Source organism: Patagioenas fasciata, chromosome 7 (assembly GCF_037038585.1).
Source record: "Patagioenas fasciata isolate bPatFas1 chromosome 7, bPatFas1.hap1, whole genome shotgun sequence".
NCBI lineage: Eukaryota > Metazoa > Chordata > Aves > Columbiformes > Columbidae > Patagioenas > Patagioenas fasciata.
In genome coordinates this window covers 21,560,092-21,584,734 of record NC_092526.1, presented here as the reverse complement: position 1 = coordinate 21,584,734, position 24,643 = coordinate 21,560,092, and the positions used below count along the sequence as shown (strand labels likewise).

At 38.2% G+C, this 24,643-nt stretch overlaps 2 protein-coding genes across 15 annotated transcripts in view; both read right to left on the bottom strand.

The window, feature by feature from the left end:
• MYO3B (myosin IIIB) overlaps positions 1-4,992 on the bottom strand; it is a 237,898-nt gene extending 232,906 nt beyond the window's left edge. For 5 of the 10 annotated variants that reach the window (XM_071811050.1, XM_071811051.1, XM_065840996.2 and 2 more), the window contains exon 1: positions 4,602-4,990. The gene's annotated coding sequence lies outside the window, so the exon portion shown is untranslated. Of the gene's footprint in view, positions 1-4,601 lie in introns of all 10 variants that reach the window. The other 5 variants (XM_071811056.1, XM_071811057.1, XM_071811055.1 and 2 more) reach the window with 3 other exon arrangements.
• A 9,248-nt stretch (positions 4,993-14,240) lies between these two features.
• Positions 14,241-24,643, bottom strand: part of UBR3 (ubiquitin protein ligase E3 component n-recognin 3) — a 120,053-nt gene continuing 109,650 nt past the window's right edge. For 4 of the 5 annotated variants that reach the window (XM_071811043.1, XM_065840960.2, XM_065840961.2 and 1 more), the window contains 6 exons: positions 22,184-22,291; positions 21,572-21,682; positions 20,549-20,725; positions 18,780-18,989; positions 17,210-17,349; positions 14,241-16,666 (listed from right to left, as the gene is read on the bottom strand). In XM_071811043.1, the coding sequence (XP_071667144.1) occupies positions 16,549-16,666; positions 17,210-17,349; positions 18,780-18,989; positions 20,549-20,725; positions 21,572-21,682; positions 22,184-22,291 (864 nt within the window). In that variant the 3' untranslated portion in view covers positions 14,241-16,548. The remainder of the gene's footprint in view (positions 16,667-17,209; positions 17,350-18,779; positions 18,990-20,548; positions 20,726-21,571; positions 21,683-22,183; positions 22,292-24,643) is intronic. The other variant, XM_071811041.1, reaches the window with a different exon arrangement.

The window sequence follows — 24,643 nt, the reverse complement described above, 5'->3', positions numbered from 1 at the left end:
TGCAGAATTCTTATTATTACTTGCAATACCGTGCAGCAGACACTAATGATTAGGACAGCATTCAGAAAAGGACATTATCTATTCAGACACTGCACACTGCACCTAAATGCTAGGTTCCCAGTTCTAGGGGAGAGAGATACAGGACTCAGGTTAAGCATTCAAATGTGAATATCCACATGGAAGTTTGACATTTAAACTGACATCCACAACACGGAGAAAGCAGGAGCAGCACATGAAGCTGGGATGGGGGCATCACTCAGGTAAAGGACATATCTGAAATCCTCTTTGTCTGCATGCTGCCTCTGTGAAACCAGGACCGAGAGCCTTACCTTGCTTTCTCCAATTAAGTAGCCATGCCACTTGGAATTCACATTTTTTTCTTATACCTTGCTCTGAACTCCCTCCAGCTTTGAATCTCAGTGAAAAGTCAAGCAACTGCCGCTCACATTTCAACACAATGGAAGATGGACAATTACCTCTTGTCTTCTATGACTAAACCCCAGCTAAATACAAGGCAGGATGTATATATTTATTAACAGGGGTCCTATCTGTTTTACAGAATTAACCTTGCTATTGAATACATAATTTTCAGTAATTACACACAATGTGGGAATAATAATTCAACACAGATTAAATAAAAACAGGGTTTTTTTTTCCATCAAAATGCCTAGTTTAATCTATTGTTAAGCTTTCAGCCATCAACACTGAACCCCTGGAAATTACATCCCTTTCAAGTGTTTCAGGTTGCTTACCACAGAAATCTCTGGGGGTTAGGGCAGGCATTGCCCTGTGAATTGGAGGGGTAAATTGTTCCCTATTGTTTCTGCTGCAGTAGTGATGTGACCTGAAGACTGAAGGAGATGAAATTTTCTTGTGAATGATAGAAACTGTGTGAAAGGTGAGAAAGGTCCATGCAAAGCCAAAAAGTGTAGTGTCCATGCAGAATGTTCAATAAACAGCTACATGAATAGAGTGATAGTAGTAATTATGCCATTATCTCAGGTGGGCTGAACACATTCACCACTCCACCGAACGCGCCTCTCTCCACAGTCAATATACTACCATCAGCACAGAGAGAATGAAAACAAAATAGACTCCAGTTACTTTAATTGTCATCAACCATAATGCCCTCAGAATAAGCACAAAAAGAAGATCCATTTTCCACAGCTTTACACTTTCTCTTGGTATTTTGACCAAGAAAATAGTAGCTACAAGAGCAGAGGAACAGTGGAAGATGCAAAAGGACATGTGCTAGTTCTTCCCTTATTCTGACATATTTGTATCTCATACATGCTCTACTACTAAATGCTACTTTTATTAATTTGTATTGCACTATGTCAAGGGACGCATTCATTTTCCTGAATTTTCATCTATTTTATAAAAAGCATTGTAAAATTAACTCAGTCCAGTATTTTCAAATGTTCTGCAAACATCTCCTTTTTCCACATAGAATATCAGTATTCCCCCTCCAGACAGTGGGGCACTGTCAGTGTCTGAAGAAGCCACAACTGGATGAGGGATGGAGAAAAAGAGGACCAGCGAGAGGCTCCTGGCATGCCTTGTTCCTTACAAAGCAGCAGCAAAGAATGAAAAATCTCATAAAATCTCATACTTCCTCGCCACTCCTCATGTGCCATTATCACAGGCCAATTCTCAGCCATGTTCAGCAGAGTCTCTTGCCTGTTGTGAAGCATTCAGATAGGAAAGCTCAGCCTTACACTGTCAGACCTTTATTCCAGAGTAGTGACACCCTAGCCACAGCTATCAGCTCTCTGGCTTTGACATAGGGAAAGCATGTATGGCCTTACACAATTCATTATTCAGAGAACTTCTCCTCATCAGAGAGGGGAAAATTCCTTGCAGACATTTTGCACAATTAGACAACGGCAGTTTCTCAAGCTATTTTCCAGGTTTCTGATGTGGTGCATCAATCCCAAGGCCTTGCTTTGTTAATGCTGCATCAGGTTCATTGTAGGGTTCCCTTTCTTTGAAGTACCACACAAATCAGTCACATCTCATCACTCCAGACAAAACACCCTTTCCCCACTATTTACTCGAGCAACTCCCAAAACAAGAGCTGCGCAAAGACGCGAAAGATGCACAAAAAGCAGGACAAGCTAGGAGACAACTAGTAGGAGACTAATTTAATGCACTGGATTGTTTCTCCTTCTCCATTTCTACCTGCAAAGCAGCCCTCCCATTTTTCACAAATAGCAAAATAGGTGCTTTCCTCAGCTGTGCACTGTAATTTCTTGGGTGACCACCACCCTCATCGTGCACTCTTCTGTCCTTGCTGCAGCTCTCTTACCTTCTTCCTATCTTCTCTCCCCATTTTAGGATCTCCATGGCTTTATCAAAGAGCACAATGATAATCCATCACAGTAAACAAGACCACATGTTTGATTCCTCCTGTTAGCACTATGAGGAATGTGACTCCATATTTTAGAGTTTAATGCAGGAGTCTTTACTAAAAATGCCCACTCCGAACTTGTATCCTGGGTGATTGCCGGATACATTGCAGCTTGCTTATTCTGCTGCAGTACAGCTCAGTTCAATTTCATGAAAAGGAATTAAAGAGCAACAACAACAAAATTCCTACTGAATGAAGTACTGATTGTTCCTGCAGGTGCAGAGCATTGCCAGCTTCCCTGAAACAATCAAACCAAAGACGCATTTCTGTTCTCTGGCTCTACATTACTGAAGTTCAGCTATAGAATAGGGTGGTAAAAAGCGCTCACCTGGCCAGTTATGCTTAGGCTTTGTACAAAGATTTTTTCCCACTTCTCCTTTTCCTTTGCTGATCCATAGGGAGTGGAAGTTTGAAACAAAAGAGAAGTTACAGACACAAAATGTATCTCGCTATGTTCCAATGGCAGCTTAAAACTAGGGTTATGAACCAAGCGACTTTTAAAGCAGAACAAAAGCAAACTATTTCCATAATTTTTAGTACTTTAAACCCCTTTCCTGAACACAAATGTTGTTTGATTATCCTCACAGCACTGCACAGTGTATCAGCACTTTTTCATCATTCCGTTCTCCTCTACTTCCGCAGTGGCAGAAGGCTGGTAAAGACAATAACTTCTGGTTTTGCAACACAAAATGTTTCTCTTCCTCAGACAAGCCTGCACTCAGGAGCCCCTTGTTGTTGAGCCTCGTCAGGCATTAGCACAGCAAGAATCATTGTCTTTGTCCAATGAACTTTTTATTCTGAATGCATTTGGCACAAACACTGCAAAACTGGTCCGGGCAGCTCTTAAAGCAACCAAACAGCTACCGTGCTGCTCAGTAAATCTCTTTCCCCTGTAGTTAGAAAGTCAATAATACAAGTACAGTATTTCTTCTAATTGAGGATTTTGGATGGTATTAGATAAATCACTTATTCCACCCATACACCAACAGGGCAGCACATAATTCTGAGGAAGAAAACACACAGCAGCTCTCACTGTCCAATGCACACCCATCTATTGCTGCAGATAATGGTCCTACGGGTTCTTAAGGGTGGAACACCATGGAGCAGCAAGTACCAGCACAAGAGAGCAAACAAGTTCATGCTTGTTTCCAAACCAATCCATTTGCACTTAAATTGACCTTCCATTTTAGAAGGGTCTAAAATGGCTTTTAGAAATCTATACCCACCTTGTTTTCTAGGCAGACTACCATATGAAAATGTTAGCCCAGAAGAAAAATAGTTCGGCTTGGTTCTAGTCACATTTTTATTTTTTGAAAGAAACTCGGGTAGACTCTCTTACTTTATTTGCTACCATATCAGTAATTTACACCAGCTTGGATAAACAATAGAGGATTAAAGGATATATGTTAGAAAAATAAATGCTATACAGTTTGAAATTGCACATTAAGAACCAAGCTGGACTTAAATCTGGGAGTACAAAATGGATCCAAAACAGGGATTCAGCGTATTTTCAGGATACATTCTGCAAGACTCCACAGTAGATTAAGATATAACCAATTCACTGTTTTTGCCAGAAAAACGTCAGTAACATCTGATTTGCTGACACTGAAACAGTATTATTATACATCTTCGTACTAACAGAAATGTCTGTACAAAAACATAATTTCCCACTTAATAATTTCAGAACACCTCAAAACCAAACACTGATCCGTGGTTTTCACAGTGTGATGAAATTAGAATTCCAGACTACAGATTTTGAAGGGGAGAATGAAATGAAAAAAACCCTATCTTTTAAATAAAAAATTTTAAAAAAGCAAACAAACAAGAAACCCCCTGCATTTTGTATTTACACAGAACTGAATGCACTGCTTCAGAGAAACAACTAGAAAGATGTCTGTGTCCCAGTGTGCGTCATTTCTAATCGCCGCAGAAAGACGTTTTAAGTTAGCCACCTCTTCTCAATTTGGGTGCCGTATTGTCTATGGATAATAGTACCTTTTCCTTTCCTTTGTTAACAATTGCATATCTGTATGTACTGGGGAGGGAGAAAAGAGCACGTACATTTACTGAAAGGAATTTATCAAATATTATCACATTTGCAATGTATATTATGGTTCACTAACTACTAGTAGGTGACTTAAAAAGTATTACATGCTAGAGACAGGTCTATTTTGGTATTTAGGGAACTTACGGATATCTTGCTCCAGTTACCCATGGCTTTGTCCTGATGTATCTCAATCCTGTGTCACACCTACTTGCTTCTTGCCTTATAGTATCTTCTGTCACTTCTGCTCATTTAACCACAAAGATTTTTTTTCTGAGTATTGCTTACCAATAGGTTCGGGGAAAATGGGCACAGCTGGTGTGCCCCTGCAGAGGCAGGGCCCCGGCTCAGCCCCAGCAGGCGCACCTGTGCGGCGCTGCACCCGCAGGCCCCGGAAGCCCCGGCCCCCTCAGCGCAGGGGTCCCGCGGCCTGTCAGCAGGGCACAGGTCGCCGTCCGTTCCCGCTCCCACACAGCGGCGGGGCGACCCCGCATGGCTGGACACCTGGCGGCCGCGGAGCCTCCGCCGGCGGGGCAGGGGAGGCGCTGCGCCGGGAGGCACTGCCGAGGGCCCGCAGCCGCGTCGCCCTGCGCCGCCCGGGCCGCGTCCCGCGCTGAGCCGGGGCCGCGCGGCTGTGGCGGCGCGCGCCGTTACCTCAGCGCTGCCGGGCCCTCTCAGGACAGGCCGGGTAAACGCAGTGAGGTAAAGGGACGGTTTAGTGAGCTTTTAAAGAAATAGTTAGGAGCAAGAAATAAAACTAATTAGTATATATGCGTAACTAGTATTAAATAGGTCTCACTTAGAAACTGCAAACTTTAAAGACTAAGGAACATGGGCATTTCTCCACAAAATTCTTCCAGCCACCTTTATCCATTGCTGTGCACGTTTTGTTTTTAACAAGGCAATAGTTTCTATCAGAGAATTGTCAATCTGACCAAAGTACAGTATTTTTTTTTTTACCTTTTTCTTGATGAGTGAACTCTGCTTTGTAATCCTATAGACACACATCTTTTTCTAGCATCCACATTCCAATAAATTATGTCAAGATACTCCTTTATCAAAACGGAAAGGAACAGAAGGTAAACCTTGATTAAGGTGGTCAGTAGGAAACATAAATCCTAAGCATTTGCTCTGAATTTAGCCTATGACATTAGAAAAACCTGTGGTGATATGAGAATCTCCAGAAGTTTTGCTGAGCAGTGCTCCATTTCATACTATTATGGTTTTGTTGCATTTTTGTACACTGGAGTATACAAAGTCTTCATCACAACCCATTATTTTCTTTCCTTGTCTGCAGTTGTAAAATCCTGTGGTATACAGGATTATCTAAACGCTATAATAACAAATTGTAATATAGACAGCAAAGAGTAACATAGACATATACCTGGATAAGCTGACCCTGTTGGACAATCAATGGGCTTGTCCAAGGGGGATCTAAATGTTAAGTCCTACATACCTTCAGTTTACAGAAGTTACACTTTAAAACATGCCTATCAGTTGTGCATAATTTTCTAAAATTGTCATTGTTCTTCATCAAGTTGTGTAAGAAGCACTTAGATTCAAGCAAAAAAATAACATCTACATGCACTATTCTGCATGTTTTCCCCTCAGTATCCTCAAGAATTCTTCGATATGAATCTAGAAGCCCTGGTTATTCCCAGATTTATATGTTGGGTTGGGTTGGGTTTTGAACCATAGAAATTTCCTCCATTATCACTAAAGAATTTTTGGCTCATACAATCTAGACCTTCATGAGCTCTGTCACAAAAGCTCATTTGCATCTTAATCTTCTTTATTTCATTCTCTCAAGTTTATATTCCCCTGTACCTTCTTGCTTTGTTCTGATGCTGATGTTTTTTCCCTCCCTTTTCGCAAGGTCCTTGCAACCAGCTAGAATCACCTTTCCAAAAACTGCCAGCCCATTCAACATTCGTTTCCAGTCAGGGTATGGTCACGAGGGGTAACTACACTGTATTGGAGCTACATGATGGCGTGCTGATGGCTACATGATGGTGGATTTCCAGACAATAGTCTTTTGTGGTTCAATTTTTATTGCAGTGGCTTTGTAAGTACAACTGGAATTCACAACTTGCCAAGAGAGTCATCTAGGAATTACGGAAATACCTTAACAGGGATTTTGAAAAGGCCACTAAGAATTTAAAATTACAAGAAAAGAAACAACCCTCAAGCCCCTTTATCTTAATTATAACTTGCCCATTTCAGCAGGAATAAATTTCAGATCACATAATCCTTCAATTTTTGTAATGGTTAAAGGAATAGGTTTATTTTTGGTCATGTTCCTGCACTTCAAAGGTTTGCCTTTGTTAGCTGTCAGACTGTTAAGGTCATTGTTTGCAGTAATAGGAAGTGTTGTCCATCTTAAACTATGATTTACATGAACCTTGCTTATCCTGAAGCCAAACTGAAACAAGCCATATTTACATGCAGTTATTTTTTGTTGTTGCTTGCAAATTTCCAGTAGAAAATAACAACTCTTAATTGTTGTCATGTGCAGTGATGATTGACCAATTATACAATGGCTCCACTAATGCAAGCTCAGTGAGAGATCAAGCCATTCCTAGCCTTTCTTTAGGCTGTATTTGAAAATAAAATCTGTCATTTGTATGGCCATGGCTAGATGCCAAAAGGTGAACAGCTATTAGTAAATGAAATGCTATAAAATGCTACAGCCTCAAGAATTGCACGGGAATAAAGTATCTCTTAGACCATAAATAGTCTACAATATATAACTGATGAGATTTTCCAAAGTGTATTCTATGGAGGCATTTAGTTGCTGCACACGAAGTAGTTTTTGTGAATCAGTTACATTTTAAATCAACATACAGTACTGATGTAGTGAAACATGTAGCCAACAAATTGTAAATGGAAGTATTTTAATCATAAACCACATCATTATAATGGAACCTACTCTTTCTGTAATAAAAAGTTGAGATGCACTGTTTTACCCTCATTTATAAGTTTAAAATCTCCTTTTTCAAATGGCTATACAGAAACATTATTCACTACAGTAAATCTCCTTAAAAGTCAGGAGGACTTCATGCTTTTTAAATACCTCTTCATCTCTGTGTGCATTTTTCTTTGCCCAGAGATGGACTCGTGATTCTGAACAGAATGCATGATTGCATTAACCTACACACATCATAAACACTGGTGATTCAGAAGTCAACGTAGAAACATTTAACGGCTTTGCGGGGAAGGGTCAAAAAAACCACCAGTTGCTGAAGAGTTTAAGGACACGGTGGAAATGCATAGTACTTCTCTGAAAATCTTGAGGCAGTTTTAAATTCCCACTATGCAAATGTGGATACAGCATGCTGAACTGTAAGTACCCGAGTTCACACGTATTGTGTTCTATTGTCTTGGGTGCTGCTTTGTTTTTTCCCTTCTTAGCTTTTAAATAAATGCAAATGCACCTTGTTCAAGGGTTGCCACCATCTTGAAGAAAACAAACGTTAAAACCCCTCTGTGGTTCAACCAGTTCTTCACATGTCTCTTTCCTTACCTCAAGAGTTCAGCAGTCTTCTGCTGTATTAACAGGGAGAACTCACATTAAGACTTCCATCCAAGACTTGCCTCTTCCAAATCGTATTGTATTTTGCTCACATGGAAACATCCCCCACCCTGCCTGCTACTTTCCTCCTCTACATCTCTACCTAAGAGTACGGTTGCTGCATTTCTGAGAGCAAAAGAATAAGGTAAAGGGAAGGATAAGGAGTACAAAGACCACAGTGTACTGTGATTTCTCATAGCTCCCTGGGAGAGTCCCAGATGCCATCTCTTAGTCCCAAATCAGGGCTCAGGCTGCAGGAGTGTAGGTCAGGGCTCCTGAAAGAAAAAAAGCTGCTGGTTCTCAGCCGGCTGAGCCAAATCCCAGACTCTCTCTGTCTGCTGTGTCCTGGAGCAAGCAAAATGCTTCAGATAAGAGTTCTCATCTCTGTATCATAATTTCGTCCCAAAGCCCTTGCCATCCTAGAGTGCCCACCATCCCATCCGCTGCCTGAGAGCAAAAGCAGGACATGTGCAGGTACAGATACAGAAAGCTCTGTCTGAGGGCTCTGGTAGTCAAGCTCTTAAGGCAGTTAGGCTTTCATTTAGACAGGCGTCTGAAACGACAGCTCCTAGCTGTAATGACTCTGTCCATACTCGCATACAAAGATGGTTGCTGACAGCTCCTAGCTGTAATGACTCTGTCCATACTCGCATACAAAGATGGTTGCTCTAGCTGAGGCTTCCAGTTTCGTTCTCATTTGCACTGGTAGAAAAAAAATCCTGGATCCAAATCTACGACATTACCTGAACACAGAGGACAGCAAGGACAAAGCAACTGAGGAGTTTTTACAGCACAGATTTGAAGAAAAAAAATAACAAAACAGCAAAGGGGACTGAAAAGGAGAGAAAACCTCCATTAAAAATTATTCAGCAATGAAGGAAATAAAATAACAGCAATGTTAATGTAAGAGTGGATTTCACTGCCTCTGAAATCAATGGAAGTAGTGAGAAGAATATTGGAGCTTTACAAATATATTCAAAAATGATTTAAACTACCAATAGAAGCCAGCAGCAGCAGAGCAGTCAGATAAGGACTATAGAAGTGCAGCAAAACCACGTAGGTAGCAGCACAGCATTAAAGAGTAATTATGCTTGCATGGGGAAAAAGCAGGAGAAGCAGTTCAACAGTGTAACAGTTCTAGCCAAGACTCAGGTGCCATAGCCCAGACCTTAAAAATCGTAAGCACAAAGTGCAGACCTCAGGGAGCCTGGAAACAGAAGGGGGGAGATGGAAAGCTGATGTATAGACAGCACTGAAATGTAAATAGCATCACTGAACTATAATGAGTTAGAATTATACTGGATTCATTCCCAGCAGTAAACTCCAGAGGAAAGGTGACTCAGAGGACTTGAAAGCCAACAACAAACAATACACATAGAAGAACCTACACACTATGTCTTCTAGATAGCAATCACCAAGAGGAGGAGTCACAGAGATTCTGGCAACAATGTGTACCACAGTTTGTGGTTCCTAGTGTGTAGCTCTTCCGAAACATGTCAGGTTACCCAAATACTATAAACTTTCCTTTTATTACTTTTGCAGAGTTGGAACGTGATGCTCCCAAGAGTAACCCTTAGTCTTGTTTTGTACAGCTTTCTTCACAGAGGCAGTAGTAATAGGACTGAGAGCACGGTTACAACCTCTCATGGCTTCATTAGGAATTGCTGCTGGGCACACTTGGCATAATCATTATGCTTAAATATCTGAATTTACCCTTAGTGGATGAACATCTGAAGCACTGAGTGGCCTATGTCACACTAGGCCTGAGTACATATGCAGGACTTAATTACTAAGTTTGGAAGGTGAATCTATCCAAAGATTCATGTCCATTTCTCGGATTTTTTCCTTCTTTCCTCTTTCCACATAAAGCATTCTTTTTTTCCCCACTAGTAGAGAAAATTAAAAGCCGCAGAAAGAAAAAATAAAATGGTATTTCACTTTAAGAATATCCTATGCAAATTCCCAATAATTACATGGTATACAATTCTAATAAATAGCAATGCTGAGTAAGAGAGATCTACAGTTTTTTATTTGCTGCTTTTCTTCTTACAACTAATGGGCTCCCGTAGTGTTCAAAATCAATCTTTGCTGCCACACACAAACTAAATCACTTGAATGGGCTGAGCTTTCTTGTGTTTATTGTTGCTAGGGAAACCACCTTGTTGGTATTCACCAGTGTAACATGTCTTTTGACCTGTGTTTCTGAGGATCAGATCCAATGCAGCTGTGCAGCATTCAGTTAAAAACTGTATTGCATCATCCTTGGAAATGCACTCACACAGAAGAGCAGCGTTACTGTAGTACCTTAGTTTGAGATTGTTTGGGATTTTTTTAGGTGTTTCTTTAGGTAGATAAAAATTGTAAAATTATATTTAATAATATAGTAAGATGCCCTAATTCTGCCCACAACTTAAACACAAAGAATCCCAGTCTTTGAAATAGGTGTCACTAAAATAGCACCCATCTATTTTTTTTTTAATACTCTTCTCCTTGTAGAAGGAAAGTTTTCCATATGAAAACTTGCGATTATGAGTTATATGACTAAAAAATAACAATCCAAGTAGGAATAAAGTGAAAGTATGAGCCATTTCTGAATAGCCAGGTGTCTAGAGGTTATTTGAATGACATCAGTCACATGCTGGTAAGTATTAATTGTACAAATACAGCACTAGACTTACAAAAGGCAATAAGCATCTTTGAATCTCAGATTATATTTGTTTCTTGACATAGCAGCTTCTGGTAGGGAAAAAAAAAAAAAGAGAGATATTGAAAAGGTATCATGTCCAGGGTCACTGTTGACTATGGGAAACAAACCAATTCTAATTTAGTGGTGATTTTTATTACTGCCAAAATATTTGTGCAGGAAGTAGAGCCATTTGAGGAGGCAGCAAAGCATGAAAATATGCAAAAAGTTAAGTAAGGGATGAAAGAGCCGTATCTCACTTAAATCCTGTGTGCATTTGTATTTCATAGTTGATGGCAGATCTTGCTACCTGGATTGCTGAAACACCAGTTGGTCTACCATTACGGAGCAGCACTTCATTTACTTACTGAACCAAACAGGAGGTGTTCCTTGTCGTAAAAGAGCTTACAAGTTACGTGGGAGACAAAACCAACAGTTAAAAAGGACAGCTAGAGAACCTAAATGAAACAATAATTAACAGTCCCATCAGCTGCCCCGAAAATCTTAGTTTAATAAAACCTGCATGTCCATAGTTTATACGATGCTTAACTTTACACCAGCAGTTCTAAGTACCTTGTTACAGAGCCCTCTGAGGTTAAAACAGCAGCTCTGTACTAAACTCTTGAGGGTAATGGAAGTTGTCCTACAACACAGGCAGCATCTTTTTGGGCACCTGGAAATACCTTGGAAAAAATGCAAAATGAGTTTTAGGTTTTCAAAGCTGATGTATAACAAAACTAAAATGACTAGCACCATAGAGCTACAAAGCAGCCACAGCCTCTACAACCTAGTTTTCAAGCTGTACCTACCCCTGGCTACTTGTGCATAAAGCACTCTGAGAGAATGCAATCTTATTCACAAAGTATTGTTATACAGTTGCAGGGGGCTTTAGAGCTGTTTTAGGTTTCTTTTGTTGTGGAATCCTACACAAACAAGGTAGTTGTGTATGCAATGTGGAGACAACAAAGGCATGAAAAAAGTGGCTGCATTACGTGGAGAGAGCCCCAGCTTTTCAAAGAAACAGAAGGAAAACTCTTCTCAAAGTAAACTGTATAAAGTAGCTTCAAGAGCCAAGTGCAAAGGATATTCCTTGACATCTGCAAAACAAAGGCTCATTATCTGCTTTGGGTATTTGCCAGTACTTACATGTAATCCCCGAGAACATGTTGTTCTGATTTGGTAACTGCTTCAGCCCGCAGTTCCAGCCTACTTTGTGACCCATACACATTTGGTCACCATATTTAAAGGCCAAAGCACAGAGACAGTAGATATGCTCAACACTTAGAAAAACTGTTTTTAAAATCACAGAAGCAATACATTTCTTTTGTTTTCCCAGTTTTAATCTCTGAAAGGTTATCTTTTGTTGTTGTTGAAACATTAAAAAAAACTTTAAAATTCAACCATGAGGAATAAGCCCAGCATAATTGTTTTAAATCAAAATTATTAAAAAGTTTGGGAGTTATGAATTGAAAGTAGTCCTTAAATGGGAAACATACCAGAGGGTAGATGATGTATATGTAATTCCAAGAGCTAAAATAGCACAGACATTACTGGCAGCATGAGAAATCAACTGAGGGAGTTTTGATTTTACAGGAAAACAATTTTCTCCCAGAAAATTCCCACTCCATGACAGCAGATGAGAGAAGAAAAAAAAACAGGAACGAATTAGCACAAGTCCTTAAGACATTTGTTGCCATAATCAGGGGAAATGGAAAGGTTTACCATCCGTGTGGTACATACAAAGGATACAGACTAAAGGAATAGTAAGTTGTTTACTGGGTAGTAAATCATTCTATGATGTGAGGGGTTTCCATGGAACCAGCTCCCATTATCACAAATTAAGAGACCAGCCTGCTCTACATCAAGTGACAGAATTACAGGAAATGGCTTTTCAAATAACAGGCTTTTCATTTTGAGACATTTTAACTGGGACTTGAGAGCTAAATTTAAAATGCTTTTCAAGAGTGGAGTTTTTTTCCACATTTTCCTGTACCATGCAAAAGCGTACGTTGCAAAAATCATGTTTTAGGGTATTAAGATTAGCTTTTTGAAACTGTCATTTATTTAACAAGATTCAATCTTGTTTTGTCAGTAGTATTTGAAAGAAACACAGTATTTGGAGCATGTAGCATTAAATCTCAATAGCACTAGTGGTAAGAAAGTACAAATGATACAGTGAATAAAAGAACCTAAAAACCCATTAAAAAGGATTTTTTAGTTTATTAAAACACCCTAGCCATTTATACAGCTAAGAATTCATGAAGCATTTGATGCCACTGAGAATATGCTTTTCCTACTTAGGGACATCCATTTCCAGGAATTAATAGCTAGTACAGCCTAGCAAAATTACAACTGCAGTGGCAGGACATTAGAGTGGCCAAAGAGGCAAGTAAAGCCAGGAAGCTGAACCTGCAGCCGCTGGGGCTCTTCTCAGTGTAAAAGCACTTGCAGGCAAACAACTGCTCATTTGAGGGAACATGAGAGTAGGTGCTGGAGGCCCCGAGCCCTACCAAAAAGAGACATTCCTATAGCATGGCCTTCAGCCCAGCAGCACGGATCTCACTTGTCATGCAGAGCCCCCTCCTCAGATTACATGCACTCCCTCAGACCCCACAGTTCATAATGGAGAGCTGTGAACTTCCATACACTGGGTCAGATCATGCCTGTGGTTTTCTTACTTTGCAAACAGCCTAATTTCGTTCTTATCTGGGCTAATGCTCAGACAGGCTCCGTTCATCATTACCTCCACCTCTGAGAAACGGAAGTGAAAAGCAGGACTGCAGAATCAGGGTTACATTAAAACTAGATCTAAACCACATCAAGATCAGCACAAAACTCACTGTCTCCTCTGGCGGCTATACAGACAGCACAAACTTATCTCACCTGACTCTAAAGTAAAGAAAATAATTTGTTGGATACTGTAGCAGAACCCCACTTTTTAAAGGAAAAGATGTCGTTTGCTTGTGAAATGCTGTGAGTCGCACAAGATTCCTATTGCAGAGGTGATGAAAATATTAATTGAAAGCTGCAGGCCACCACTAAAAAAAAGATGCTATTATCCAAAGATCAAGGTCAAACAAGAGTGTTTCACCAAATTTCTCAAAGGTCAAAAGAAAAATTTAATACATAAATATATATATATCTCTCTATATTCATCAAACTGAAGTTATTCCAGAAACAGATTTGACAGGAGAGATGAAGCACAGTTTTCCCAGAAGTACAGTTTCTCAACTTAGCATTTTAATCTCAGCATTTTGCAGCAGGAACATGGTAATAGCTGGCATAAAATTAAGCCCAACTTTAAGTGGTATAGTTATGAGTAAAATAAAATAATCCAAATTAGTAATACAAAACATATGACTGTGTTTAAGTAACAAAATGAAAAAAACATCTCACATTTACTCTCTCTGAAAAGAGCTTCGCATGCATAAATTTTTGCCATTTAAATAACTGCCTGGCTATTGGGTAGAATTCAATAATAACTGCATTTTAGATGAGTGGGGTAGAGAGAAAAAAATCACAAACACACAGATTGACAGTAGACTTTTATTAACATATCTTACAATGTTGATTACTGTATTCCTAGTTTTATACTCTTCTGATGTGTTATAAAGATTTAGATTCTACAGTAATGTACTGTACTTAAATGATCATTCATACAGGATTTCACACCAGAACGTTTGAGTAATACACGCACACATCACTCTAGTTGGGACCTGTTATTTTTCAAGGTTAGCTTAATAAAGTAGGATTAAAAAAGTTACGGGGGAAATCAAAATTCTTGTTTAGCAGCATGCAAGGATATTCAAGTACAATTTTTCAACCAAGTGATTTTTTTGTTGTTGTTTTTAAATTGACTGGTGACTAGTTCACCAGTACTAAAATAACCACTCTCAAATACCCAAATGTTGAAGTTAAGGCTAATAGTTTTACTTCACATCCATATGCACAACCAGAGAACATTCCATTTTAAATAAAACACAGTACTCAAATTCTGGATACGTTATCTCTTGTAAATATAGCATTGGAGCTTCAAACTATGGATTAGTCAAGTTCATGAGCCCTGTAATAATGTTATGCTGGAGATGTAAAGAATCCTTTTGCTCTTTATCCACATTTACAAAATGGCCTGATATTCATAATGAGCAATGCAAAAATATTACAGGCAGAACTTATAATACAGTATCAAAAAAGTAGTATTTTGGAAAAAACACAGCCATTCAGTTGGTGAAACAGAGTAATTCTAATCTTACAGGAAGTACTGTAACACTTTTGAAATATATATATATTTATATGTTTGTATAAAAACCAGCATCTTTTATTGTGGGTTTTTTTGATTGCAGGTATCCAGAAAAGCTCATTGTATTCACTTACTTTTCCTTCTGTCTGTTCTCCTTGATTGCTATACAGTCATTTTATTTCCCCTATACACTTTTCACTAGATAATGACTTCCACTGGGGAACTGCTTTCATTGTATACGTGGTTTTATCATAAGATGTTTTTATTTTACACATATAAATTTTATTTTACACACAAGCTATGAAAGTCAAAACTACCAGGAACTGCTTGGTAGTACTGTATGAAAGAGCCAACAAATATCCAACACTTGTGAAAAAACATTAGTAGCAATATATTACATACCAGTATTTTACCTATAATCTTTCCTATCTACTTACATTGTGGGGTTTAGCCCAGTCATGCCTGTTCTCATCAATTTTTTACCCCTCTATGCTCAAACTGTTTTGGCATTCATCCAATGAAGCTGCACATGCATTGGCTGATCATCCAGGCTATCTCGGATTTTTTTTTTTCCTTTTTAGGAAACCAAGCAGAAAGAACAGTGATTACTCTAAACAAATACAATATGGAGGAACCTCCTGAAATGACAGGAAAGATACAAAATTATGTTTCATTTGTAGAATAGCCTGCACACTTCCAACCCAATCATTCTGAAATATCTGGTTTGAAACAACAGGCAGGCTTATGGTTGTTACGCTTCTAACTGGGATCTGCTTTGCTGGGCACCATACAAATTCTCTATATACAGCAATTTCTGTATGTGTTATCACTAACAGTTTATTCAATTGATGTGGAAAAAAAATCTCCTTTCTGGGGAAAAGAAAAGAAAGAAAACAATGTGTGTTCTGGAATACATTAGGAGTTATAAGATATCTAATTTACAGCTATTTCACTTATTTATGGAGAAAAGAAATAAGAAATTCCTGAGAATGCAAAAGTTTTCAGTAATGCCTGAAATATTTCAATAGACCTCTCATGATAAGTGAAATACTCACCAAAATTCAAATTTCAGACCAATTGTTACCGTGCAGTCTCACAGCCATTTTACAAATCCTGTCTAATTACAAACGCATATCAAGCAAAAACCTCAAACCAACACAAAAAAGGCAAAGAAATTTTATGCAACATATTTAGTAGATGTAGTAGACATATACACTGTTTCAGCAAAAACTGCTAAAAACCCAACTCCATGCAGAGAAAAAAAAACCTGACAGCTATCCCTGGAGCCTCTAAACAACTGTAAGTAAAATTGTGCTTCTTAACAATAATGAGCTTTACAAAACAAAAGAAAAATTGACTACTGAGTGCAATCAGATTGCTCACATGATTTTGAGGATTTAATTTCAAATTATTGTATCATTATTCAGTAGCAACAGCAGCTAATCTTGCAAAAATTTCACATGTTGTCAAAGTTCCATTTCCCTTTTATGCCCACCCCAAGCCTAAGAGCTAAACTCCCATTCAGTTAAAGCTATTGTCAGTCAAGATGCGTTCATTCACCGTAACACCAATGATATGGTGTGTAGATAATGATGATGATTTACAAGCCGTTATAATGGGGCCCCCATCTTTTATTGATATGATCAAAAGTATGAGATACCCACTGCTGCTCAAGTACTTTGTATCTTTCCTTGCAAATGTAGAGAGGTTTACCACGCCTGTAGAAACAAAAAAAAAAAAAAAAGAAGAGAAAAACTAATGATTAATTATTATATAATGAACATACAATACTTTTTTTGCCCAGGGGAAGCATGCATTTTTATTGGTGAGGGGCTTTTGGTTTTGTTTTTAATAACTGTTGGAACTTCCCTTCCTCCCCTTGGATAGCAGAATCCAGAAAACACCTCTTGTTCGCTCAGGCACGTGTAGCTTGTAAGCTACGCTCCTTCCCTGCACTGGAATCCAATTGCATCACTTGATTAAAGGCCAAAGAACAACTTTGGGAGAGAAGTGTTTCCCAATGCAACACTTAGAACTGACTGTCATTGCAAATGGCAACATAGGAATGTGTCTGTTGGGTGCCTGCTGTGTACAGCTCAGTGATCATGACAACATCACCTCTAAAGTAGACATGAAAAAAAAGTCAGTGCAGTTTGCAGTAAACGTGGACTTTCCACTCAGTGAAGGTAGATTATTGCATAACATTAAGTTGAACTACATACAGGAGTAATAATGAAACACACTTGTGATGAAAACATTACCTAAGATCTCTGTCTTCTTCACCATGTGCGTCTAGATAAACAGAACCCCAAAGGCAGAAACGATGGCCTCGTATGATAATGATTACAGATGCATTAATCAAAAGAAATATTCCTGTTCCAGCTCCACAGTTTTGAGAATGCTGTAATATTACGGATGTAGAAAGGAAAGAAGGTAAAGATTCTGTCAGCGTCTGTCAACTTCATAACAAAAGTATTTTTAAAATAGTAATTAGTTTTGTCTGAAATACCAGACGACCTGTTATTTACTAAGAAACAGTTTGTCAAAGTTCTCCAAGCAAACTATTACTCAAGTCCACGTTATGCTGCCATAATAACACTTGCATACAAAAGTGGCTCCCTGCTCAAAAAGTGAGGATATTTGTTATCATGTAAAAAACACAATTACCTAACAAAAACGAGCAAAAATATTCTCTACAATCTTTTAAATTTGTTGTTGCATAGCAAAGTGTATAGCATGACAAAATATTTTTCACAGATGGAAAGAATAAGAGAAAATGTTCAGCAAAACTTAACACTATCTCTTTTACAGTAGTCTTTATTGTTAAACATTTGCTTGCTCTGTCCATTCTCACGGATCTAATCTATGGCTATACAAATTTAGTAAAAAATATTTTTTAATAATTCTTGCTTGTCATTCATCTCTGTGAATGGCATGATCTGTATTCATCAATTAATCTTAGCAATTAAAAAACTTGCTCTTCCTATATAGTTTTATTACAATTACAGGCTATAATCCAATCAACTATAGTTCAATATAGTTAATTATATAGATTTTTTAAAAAAATATAACTTCCTGTTTTCATGAAGCTTGACACCTTAAATCTAACTTAATTCTATTTAAGTTTTGCCTACCCCTCCTTCTCCTACCCTATTAGCAGTATGAGAGAGAAAGGTGAGTCAACCAATTTCAAAAAGATCCATCGATCCCTCTGAAATTTCTTTGGGTTTGATTTTATGCTCCATTTGTAAATATCTCCCCAACAAATTCCACTCCTAGTTTTGTAAAGCCCCTGTCATTCCAGCCTTTATCACAGGCAGGAAAATAATAGTAGATGCTGTCCAACTCAGGCTCCTGAAAGTAACTACATATTTGCAGACCTGAAAATTTTGCTTCTGAATTGAAGTCAAAGGCCTTAAAATGATGCTTATCTAGCTACAGTCTGCAGACCACTAGTAGATGGTCAGGTGTATCAGAATTACAAAAGGAGAAAAAAACAAGCCTATACATTGATATTCTTATGTATGCAGAAATCAAGGAAACAAAACAGAGGAAAAATAGAATAACAGACGAAAAATCAGAATGTAGATTAATTTCAATTGGCTACAGTGGCTTTGTACACATTTTTCAGACAGGTGAAATAGGCCATGGGCTTAAAATTGTGAATAAAACTGTTCTCTAGAATCCAGTCCAGATCCATCTATCAGAAATAAGCACTAAACATTATACAAAAACGTTTTGGAAAGAAAACCATTGAAACTGAGCAATGGAGTTAAAAATTATCCATGAGTGTGAGACTCAATTAGAGAATCTGAATTAACTCTCTCTTACCAGCACACATTCACAGTAACTCTGTTGTTTGCAGCATAGTCCTTTCAAGCATACGAAAGTACCACAAACTAGACAAACAGCAGGATCTTTAGGAACCTTGGTACAAACAGTACAAGTCTTTCTGTGATAATACTGAAAAATGGTATTATAATTCTCAGGCAACTGAAGGAGGCGCGGCAAGTCCCACTTAGGCTCTTGCATAAGCAACATCTACAAATAAGAGAAAAACAATGTATCAGTTCTACACATGCATTTATCTTTTCTAAGAGAACACAATACCAAAGAAAGGAAGCATGCAGTTCAACAATCTCTCATTTCATCTGCATTTCACAAATTTAGAAGTCCAAAGTCACCTTGCAATAGTCACCTGCCTCTGCCTGAATGCCCTTCCCAACTGTGGTCACGTTTCATCTTTTGTAACAGGTATGAAATGGGCACTAGCCTTTTCCCAAGGACGCTTTCTATATCTTACACTTTTTAAGCGCAAAAAATCTTCATAGCTAAAACAAGAGGATTAAGAGTAATCTACAGGGAAAACTCCCACTCCCTACACTAAGGTAGCTTGGTAACATCAACACAGTATTGCCTAACCCTGGCACTAACTAAAAGCTGTCTCCTAGCTAAAACTTACACTAAAACTTTCAAAAACAGAAGTGAAGTTGGGCTCTGTACAAGATATTTAAAGAGATCTGCCTGATTTTCAAAACTCTCTTGCACACACAAATTTTAAGGCCATTAAGAACTTGCCAGTACTCACAAATTTTGGCAAGGCAGACCACTACCTAAACACTGGTTTCCAAGCCTAAGTCGTCTCTTTTCTCTTAAAAACAGTCCTTTTTTTTTAAAGACAGTAATGTGTTTTCCTTCAACCTACTCATTTTTACTGTGTTTACAATTGAGGAGCATACGAGTCAGATGGGATCTTTCTTGCAAGGTATGAAATGAAAAAAAAAGGAAAATATGCATTTGTACCCAGTTCCTTTTCAATCATGAAAAGAACGTTATCCGTTTCACTGCAGTCTCTCTCACATGCCTATCAAGTTGGTAGCAGCTGTGGAGTATTCAAATTTTCATCCACAATTGCATGTTTGTAGGCATGAATTAGGCTAAGACACGTGCAGATCGCGTTGCAGACCACAGAACACATCTGGTTTGCCTCTTTGACACCATCAACTTAGGAGAGGGCGACCTGAATTGTTGAGATGCAGCTTCTTCATAAAAACAATGCAATGATGTTGAAACATTTCACAACTGATATTCCAATTGCACTGATTCAAGCCTTGGTATTCTATCTTTAACCTTCTGAGAAGATGTACTGTCTTTTATCAGTTAACTATTAAACATTTTTTATCCTTTTGATCTTTTTCAGTATTGCAACTAAAGGTGCTCAAAAATATCAGTAATGTCTAATAACCAAGCAAAACTGCTAGTATTTTCTTAAAAGCCAAAATTTCTACTACACGTCCTTGATATGCTTCGGGTACAGAAGACATGGGTACACTTAATATCATCTATGGATAACGGTTCTATTTTCTGTCTCCAGTAATCATATATAAAACAAAAAAACAAAACAGGTTTTCTTATTTTTGTTTTTAACCCATCCAACCCATATCCACTAACTAATATTTACAATTACAATTTCTCTCTCATTTACAAGTCAGTTTCTCAGATCCTTATCCAAAACAACAGTGTGTGCGCATAGTGAATCAGACAAAGAAGAGCTGTCTCCACATCAGTACTATTTTGAATGAAGTAATTTTGCTACATACCTTTACTTGATCTGGATGCGTATCTGAAAATGAAACCAATTCTGAGCACCACTGTGATATCATGTCAAATGCTGGCACTGGCCAATCGAGACAAGAGGCACTGGTGAACTGATGAGCCGACTGAAAAGATGGTAAAAGACCCAGGCAGCTTGCAAGAACTGTGAATTCTTCATCTTCCTTTTACATATGAAACCAGAGAAGTTTAGATTAATACCTACACTCTGAATTTTTAAATAGTTTATTAAAAATGCATCTATTCCAATGAAAACAGTAAAGACATTCTAGTATAATAATGCTAATAGTAATGTTCAGAGACATAGAGAAGCTTTCATTTTTCCCAGATTACCTCAAACTGGATGCTCAAATTACAAGAAAAATGGTCAGAATTAAAAACAAACAAACAAACCAACCAACCAACCAACCCAACCCAAACACCAGACAAACCCACAAATCTAACACAAACACAAACAAAAGAAAGAAAACCCCAAACTTCCCAATAATTTTCTTCCTGTTCAGCACCCATATTGGTTTGTAGCTGTTTTAGAGATGAAACGGTTTGGAGGCAAGGAAATGAGGGAGCTGACCTGCAACAAACTCAGATCAGTCAGGAAACTGAAACATAATTGTCCACTAATGCAACGCCTCCAAGTCCTCGTGTTAACAGGCATTAAAAAAAATCAAGACTGAATGCCAGTCTGTGTGGCAATTATGACATCTCTGCAAATGCTGGACAAGTTTAAAAAATATGTTGGTATTTTGTAAGAGAGGCATCTGTGATCTAATAAAATAAGCATGTATTTGCTGGATTTTAAGCATATAGTACCATTTTTCAGGGAAGCTGAGCTGCCTTGAAAACAAATTTATGGAAGAGAAATACTGCTGCAGAGCAATGTTGTGAAATATAATAAAAAAAAAATCTTAGGATGGGAAATATATGCCATGAAAAAGACACCTGAAAAGGCTAATTTTTCATTCCTAGCTTTTAAATGGAAACACTTGAGTATGCTCCTCTCTAATCTGTACCTGGCAACTAGGTAAATCCCCTCCAAAAAGATGGTGTTGAAGAAGGCTTGTGATCCTGAGGAACGGCAGGCAGAACTGCTGCAGATCGCACTCTACAGAATCAGGATTTACCTGCGGGGGAAAGAAGCAATTACTGAATTCCGCCCCAGAAAAACTGTCTCCTATGTTAGAAACTCCAATATGAACCAAACAGTTTTTAAGCATACTATATAAACCACTGCATCAAACATACATTCTGTAGGCCAGCATTTCACTAATAATCTGAAAGAACTCTGGGTTTTCTTTCTCCCTTGACAAATGTTTTTCTACTTAATTATTCAGTTTGCCAAGTTTCTGAAAGGTCTTTCATACATATGATTAAAACCCACAATTAGTAGTAGTATTTGTCAATAACTTTTTCAACAAAGCACTGGCCACATATGATGTTAGTAAAAGAAAGATTTGCACAGGCAAACTGTCTCAAAGGGATGTCCTTTGATCTAGAAAATAAAGAGTTGTATTGCAGTCTTTAGCAAGATCAGAGAAAAATTATTGCAACAACAAGGCTGAAAAACTTAAATAACAGACAGAAAGGGGACATGCTAGATACGTTCTCAAGAGATTTGCCAATACCACTGTTAATTCTTCAGTCTCTTGTTCTTCATATATCTTCCCTTTAGACAGCTCACTAATCACGTGGCCCAGCAATACTTCCCAAGATTTTTCCCCACTGGATGTACTCTGCAAATAAGAAGGAAAGAAATCCAAAGTGCACTGGTCATGAAAAGGACAAAACGTTCCTGTAAAAGTAGCAGTGATGATGTAGTTTCCTTTTCATCAACACATGCATTTTGTCCTACAAAGATACACATTGTATTAAAAAAACAATTCTACAGAAAGCTCACAGAGTGAAATGTGAATTGCTACTTCAGTTACATATGTTCTAAACTGAGTGTTATATGAGAGAACTTTTATAATGTTCCATTTCTCACATTTTTTCTGTTTACTTTAAAACTGAGAAGGATCACATTTTGGATTCTTTGTGTTTTGACAGAATCTGAATTCCAATACAACTAATTAAAAAAATACAGTAATTTTAAAAAATGTACCAACCAGAACAAATTACAAAAACACTTGCTATGTATCTTTGATTGCAACAAGTCTATCAGAAAATGGAAAGTTGTGTTTGGAATGAGCAATATCTACTACAGATAAGAAAAAGTATTTAGTGGAAAGAATAAATAGCCATTTAACTTTGTGCAATAGTATTTACATTTAAAGGCAATTATAGCAAGCCATCAGAAATAGAAAGCAGTATTCCCATAAAGATTTTTCTTCTAATTCATAATTATACCCAGGAAAAACATGATTGGATGTGAATTTTGATCTCTGTTAGTATATAATCAACACAACAAACAATGAGGGAGTGGAATGCTACTGGGATACTTTAAAAAAACCCAAAGCAAGGAGGTGAGATTAAACATACAAAGGCTTCAGTATATAACAACGTATATAATTAATCGGTTCGTTTCTTTAGTGCATTTAGACATTGATTACAGTTGTTATTTTAGATGGGGCCTTCACCTTTCAGCATCGGGAAGGCAGACTTGTCGCTTGTGCTAATAGTCTAAGAACCAGAAGGCCACACATTCAAACTGGCAGTTAGGACAAACCTTTCACCCACTTTATTCCACAGGCATTTACAGTGTGCTTCATATGACTATGAACTAGAGTAAAGTTGGGAATCAAAAGTAGAATAACCACCTCCCAGCCTTGCTGAGAAATTAAACTCTTAATATTGTTTAATCATTCAACATGGAGACCAAGGAAAGACTTCTGTTTATGTTTAATGTCTGGAACACCAAACTGTAAAAGTTACTTCACTTGGCAGTATCCACAGACAAAAGGTAAGTAAGGTGTCATCTAAGTAGTCATCCTGGGATCAAAACATCAATATTATAGCACAGAAGAAAAAGCCAGCTTGAACCATAATTTTAAACCATTTGGGCCTCAAGAAATTTCAAAGGAAGAACTTGGATTCCTAAACTAAAACCCAGCTTTCCTCATGATGTGCAAAGAGCAAGAATTAATCTGAGGACTATGGCTAGACTCAAGAAGAGAAGGGCTGGGAGAAAGGAGCAGGGAACTGTGTGACTGCCACTGGCCAGTCCTCAGTGTTCAGAAGTCTCTTGCACACACATGGGGTCCAGGCAGCAATGCCATGCAGGAGGAGGAGCAGGAAACTGGAAAGACATCTGGGGAAGCACAAACTTGCATGTTAGACTTTTGCAAAGCCTCTGCACTTGGAGTGGAATGCTAGCTAAGAATGAAGTGTACAGGAGTCCCTGAATGCCTGAGTGCCACACAGAGATCACCCTAAGCACGTACTGCCAAGGTGCTGTTAGAACTTGGACCTTTGTACACATGATCTACATGAGATGGACAAGAAGAAGGAGGAAGATGTTTTCAAGAGGGTGAGATGCTGTAAGTATAGCACTTATCAGCAGGGAGCAGTGTTCTTATCTACCTCTTTTGCTCTCCCAGTTGGGAAACTCAGCCTTGAATGGGCTTCTCACAGAAAAAAAAGTAAAAATCCTCAAACTGACAGAAGTTGATCTGTTGTGTTATTTGAGTTACACTAAATCACAACATCCATTCACAGTAACATACTGTTTAATGTGCTGCTGTTTCCCACTCAGCCTTATCATCCAGCTAAGACCAGCACATTAGTGAAAATTCCACTAAAACGGAATGTCTTTAACATCAAGAGAGATGGCTACTTCATAAATCCATCACCTAAGCCATTACCATAATTTGCAAGCCTCATGTACATAGTGCTTTGTGTGAAGCAAATAATTTCACATGCTTGTATAAAAAACATCTTAGTATTAACAGGTAGCAAGCCCACCTACTGCATGCCCTGTCTATTTTCATACAATAAAACCTCTCACTGTAGACAGAAAATGAAGCATTGTAAATACATGCTCAGCTGAATTCCAACCTCTGCTACCAAGAAAAATGCAGTCCTTGTTTATCATATGGACTACAAAAGCATATAAGCTGGTAACACTTTATTCATATGCATTCTACCAC